Source organism: Pinus tabuliformis, chromosome 3_2 (genome assembly GCF_031772625.1).
Source record: "Pinus tabuliformis cultivar Carrire ecotype Pingquan chromosome 3_2, CPIR1, whole genome shotgun sequence".
Lineage (NCBI taxonomy): Eukaryota > Viridiplantae > Streptophyta > Pinopsida > Pinales > Pinaceae > Pinus > Pinus tabuliformis.
The window spans coordinates 1,148,711,927-1,148,716,959 of NC_142302.1; the positions used below are offsets into that span (position 1 = coordinate 1,148,711,927).

The window sequence follows — 5,033 nt, forward strand, 5'->3', positions numbered from 1 at the left end:
CAAAGTACAAAATGGGTGTTGTCAGTCTTGTCATTTCCATGTACTGATTAATAGGGATGCGGTTAAGGTTAAGATATTTTGATTTTTAATCTTTTAAAATTCTGAACCATTTTTTTGGGTTAAATTTTGATTTTTAATCTTTAAAATTCTGAAAAACTAACCTTATGTAAAAGTCATTGTAATTCTAATAAATTTACTGAATTCAAAACCAATTCCACATCAAAATTATACCAGAGAAAACTCCAAAATATATAACAGGTAGACTAACGGATAGGTTAATAAATTTTTTGGGTATGTTTACAAGTACCAGAGAAAACTCCAAAATATATAACAGGTAGACTAACGGATAGGTTAATAAATTTTTTGGGTATGTTTACAAGTTTGATGAGCGAAGGGTAGGGTAATCACGTGATTGGCAACGTTGTTTAGTTGTTATATGAGTTGATGTGGTTGGCATCTCCTCCACAGGAATTTCAAACTTCTGAATTCACCTACCACAAAATCCAATTACCATCATGGATTCATCAGTGGTATTGTTTGCAGAATACTATAGCAGGCCTTCAATTCTTCATGCACGGGATTCATACCGTCATGGAGTTTGCTTCTAACCTCCAAAAAAAAAAAAAAACCCAGTTTTGGTTGTGATCTGTAACATAACAATTGGGGTAATTGAATTGAAGAAAATCTGATCAAAAATGTATACCATCAAACGCCCTTCCTGCAGTCTGGAAGTGTTGGGCATCTATGTCTCCTTGGTGGGTGTCCAGATTTGCTCTGCAGTGGTCGGTGTTCTAATGGGAAAGGAGTTATCAAGGGGGGCGAGTCCTCTGGCTTTCATTGTTTATTCCAATGGGGTTGGAGGACTGGTGTTGATCCCATTTGCATTTTTCTTTGAGAAGTAAGTATGGCCCCATTCTTTCATTTGATTTGATATTCCTTCCAGCTTTCAATTCCAGAATTTTCAAACCCATGGTTCGTGTTTGGAATGCAGGAAGAACCGGCCAACAACAGTGAGTTTACCTCTACTTGGACAGTTCTTTCTGGTGTCTCTTGGAGGGTGAGTTGAATATTTGAAAATTGAGATCCATCTTCATTTAAATATTTTTTTGGTTTGGCCCATGGGCTTTTGAACTTTTATGGTTTACATCATATTTTAAAACAAGCCCATCGCCAATTAAACTACTAGGGAACTATCATAAATAAGATTCGCATAAACATTTTGTGCTCTGTTGGTTTGTTACAGTGTCTGTGGGTTTCAGGCTACTATTAGTGAACTATCATAAATGAGATTCTCATAAACATTTTGTGCTCTGTTGGTTTGTTACAGTGTCTGTGGGTTTCAGGCTTTTTTGCTGATGGGATTGAGGGATACCTCTCCTGCCTTTGCTTCGGCCATGCCCAACTTGGCCCCCGCCATTATATTCATACTGGCATGGGCTTTGGGGTCAGTACTTGTACTTCTAACTCACCGATTCTATTTCATATTTCGGAAGATTGAATGGAGTTGTACTGGTAATCTTTGTCCATACCCATTCACCTGGATAGAATGTAAAGTTGGTCAAATTAACAATTTTTTCTGAAATTAACAAATTGGGTATGTTGAGATGAAGATACTGGGTTTTTTTCCCATTTCTTTTACAAACTTAAACTTATTGGAATGAGCAATTTTTCTTTTACCATTTCTTTTACAAACTTATTGGAATGAGCAATTTTTCTTTTACAACTAAAAATTTAAGCAAAGTTGAAAAGAGTATGTTTTTCATTGGGGCTGATTTGTTTCATTTACATGATTAACTAGTTATTTTGATGTATCTTATAACTATTTAAACTGGAAGGAGATTATAACTGTTCACATAGTTGAAATTTGGAGGAGATTCTTTCATTTAGGTTAATGAAATGAAACTCTGAACAATTTATTTTGATTTAGGTTACTAATGGTCAACAAATTATTTTGAGCTTATAATTGCTCACATATTTGCTTTCATTTGGAGTTGATTACATCATTTAGATTTATTATAATTGCTCACATATTTGCTTTCATTTGGAGTTGATTACATCATTTAGATTTATTATGACTAGAATCTAATGTGAGTGTCAAATGTGTAGGATGGAGAAAGTAGACGTTATGTGTATTCGCAGCAGAGCCAAAATTCTGGGAACTGTAATTTGTGTGGGTGGAGCAATGGCTATGAGTTTCCTTCGAGGTCCTACTCTAGCCCAACTCTGGCCTCTGTGGGGACAATCAACATCAATTTCCAACACTAATACAGTACACCTAGTGGAAACCATTCTACACGAGGGAGATTCAGGCAACCAGACTAGAGGGTGTATTTACCTTATCTCAGCAGTGATAATGTTATCCACTACCATGATATTGCAGGTCTCCCTACCACCTTGCATATTAAATTGATACCCAATTATAACCCTTTTCTGTATTTAGAAGTTTCAGAGCTCCCCAACCAATCAAATATATGATTATAATTTCATGTGCAGGTTGATACATTGAAGAAATTTCCAGCCACACTATCCCTTACATCAATTACTGCCATTCTAGGCTCCATCCAAACTGCTGTCCTAATAGCCATTCTTGACAGAGGCATCATTCCAACATCATGGATACTGGATAGGGCTGGGATTTTGACTGTGGTCGCTGCAGTAAGTCTACATACATGAATGATGTTCCTCCTCAATTTTCCCAGCCATGAATAACTTAAATTTTTGTTAGGTGGTTAAGCTGATTTGTGGAAGATTAATTCAATTTGGCAGGGAATCATATTCAATGCAATGGCATTTCCATTACAGTTATGGTGTTTGCAGAAACGAGGGCCAGTATTCGTTACAGTGTTCAGCCCAGTGTCTACCGTGTGCTCAGCAATTTTATCATCTATAGTTCTGGGTGACACGCTGCGTCTGGGAAGGTGCGTGGGTTTTCATATTTTCAATTTTTCAATTTGTGTTAGAGTCGATTAAGTAAATTTGATTTCCTAAAGTTATTTGTTTTTGGGCTTACTAGAACCTAATATAGTTTTGTCTGTAGTATTCATGTAGAATATAGCTAATTCTTAAGTCTTCAATTTTTGTTAGAGTGGTTCAAGTAAACTTGATTGGGTAAAGTTATTAGTTGTTTTTGGGGTTAATGAGAACCTATAGTTTTGTCCCTAGTATTCATGTAGAGTATAACATATTTAAAAACAGAAAGACTCCATAAGTGAGACAAATTAATGTGGAGTCTTTTGGCCTTTAAATAGCTTATATTCCACAATTTTGTCCCTAGTATTCATGTAGAGTATAACATATTTAAAAACAGAAAGACTCCATAAGTGAGACAAATTAATGTGGAGTCTTTTGGCCTTTAAATAGCTTATATTCCACAAGAATACTATGGACAAAACTATAGATTGGAGCCCAAAAACTACTTATAAATTTACAAAATCAAGTTTGCTAGAACCACCCTACAATTTACTCACACAATCCTATTCTGAAACCCTTACCTTGAATTTATTCTTTCTTCCCCCATTATGCCTACAGATTTACAAGATTAATTAACTGAAATGCTTGATTTTCCTGCACTGGAACAGTTTGATGGGCGTGATGCTTATATTCATTGGTCTCTACCTTTTTCTGTGGGGCAAAAGCCAAGACGATGCTACCCAGATCAAAATATCTTCTGACGAAGAAGCAGATATAGCCATAGCAGCAGAAGGAGAAAAAAATCAGCATCCACCTCCTTCTTCTGAAGTAGTGGATGTGAAAACACCTCTACTACACTGACATTCCTAACATTTTGTTGAAAAATTGCAATGTTTGTAATAAACACTTAGTCATTAACACAGTAGAATCGCTGAGAATTCCAACACTATAACACTATTGTGTATTATTCTCGGCTGTTCAATGCTAACGAGATTCACAGGTAATGTGGTTACCTGACAAATTAGACAAAAACATATTGCACAGTTTGAAAAAAAAAAACAGTACATATGAACTATGAAAATGTACATTCTGAAATCTTCTTGAATCCTTACATTATCATTTGTATGATGTATAGTCAGTGAATGCTCACAACTCACCAGCTGCTGGTAAGTGGGAATTTGTAAAGCATTAACTACATTTTGAAATCTTTTTAATATTATCATTTGAATCATTTCTGATGAATGCTGCTCACCACTTTATCAGGGTTTTACATGGATTAATTTCGATAAAGAGTTGGTTGCACCGATTTTGAATTTTTAAATTGAAATTGAAATTTTATATGATTCTTTATCTAAATTTAGATGAAATTTTAAATCTTATATGCATATTTAGTAGTATAATAAAATTTTAAGATTGTGATTTAAAATGTAGTTTATTGAATTAATTAGGCAGGTTGTAAACAAGTGCCATTCGCAGTGGCATGTTGTAAACCAGTGTCATAGCAGTGGCTATACTGCGATGTTGTAAACAAGTACCATAGTAGTGGCTATGTCCATGCTTTGTTAAATTGTATGGTATTATTTGCAACCTATTATTTATTGTATGTAGTTATTTGTAGTATATTTCTATAGTGTTTCACCTAAAAGCTCCTACATCTTTGTCTCCTTGCCCGACTCTTCGCCCTCAAAGCTTTGCTTACTTCTGTGTCTGGTTCTCTGAAGAGTCTCCGTCACCCTCTGTCACCCACACATTTCATATTACGGGGAGGACAATCAACAAAAAAGATGATCGGTGCCTTCAACAGGACGCAGGGGAGGACACATGGCTCTCAACCAATAGCCTCAAGAGTGGCAGAGTTAAGGCTCTGAATCGACATCATGAGCAGGAGATGGGAAACGGTAATGGTAGTTATTATGGCAGGAACAGCATATCTCCGACGGCAAAGTGGGAGATCTCAAGTCAAACCTCACCACCCTCAGCGATATCTAAGGCGTCAAACCAGGGGATTAGAACACTGCTTTCTCCTGGCTCTTTTCTTAACAATCGCAGTGCTGCTAGGATTTTCATTGTATCCTCGACCTGCAATTACATTATGACGCGTGAGGGTAGTCGGAATGTCTTCG

The 5,033-nt window shown here is 36.1% G+C and overlaps 1 protein-coding gene across 1 annotated transcript; it reads left to right on the forward strand.

Annotated features, from left to right (window-relative positions):
- Positions 1–348: 348 nt before the first annotated feature.
- Positions 349–3,949, forward strand: LOC149184782 (WAT1-related protein At5g47470-like). Its single transcript, XM_089417703.1, has 7 exons — positions 349–898; positions 992–1,057; positions 1,328–1,444; positions 2,107–2,380; positions 2,494–2,655; positions 2,767–2,918; positions 3,579–3,949. Exons 1-7 carry the CDS (start codon positions 696–698, stop codon positions 3,769–3,771), a joined length of 1,167 nt encoding a protein of 388 aa, XP_089273829.1. The 5' UTR covers positions 349–695; the 3' UTR covers positions 3,772–3,949.
- Positions 3,950–5,033: the final 1,084 nt, after the last annotated feature.

Bases quoted from the DNA above. Each gene is read 5' to 3' on its own strand.
- LOC149184782 (XM_089417703.1), top strand. From the start codon at position 696: ATGTATACCATCAAACGCCCTTCCTGCAGTCTGGAAGTGTTGGGCATC. The intron at 899-991 runs GTAAGTATGGCC...TTTGGAATGCAG, and splicing joins TTTGCATTTTTCTTTGAGAA to GAAGAACCGGCCAACAACAG. The intron at 2,381-2,493 runs GTCTCCCTACCA...TTTCATGTGCAG, and splicing joins CCACTACCATGATATTGCAG to GTTGATACATTGAAGAAATT.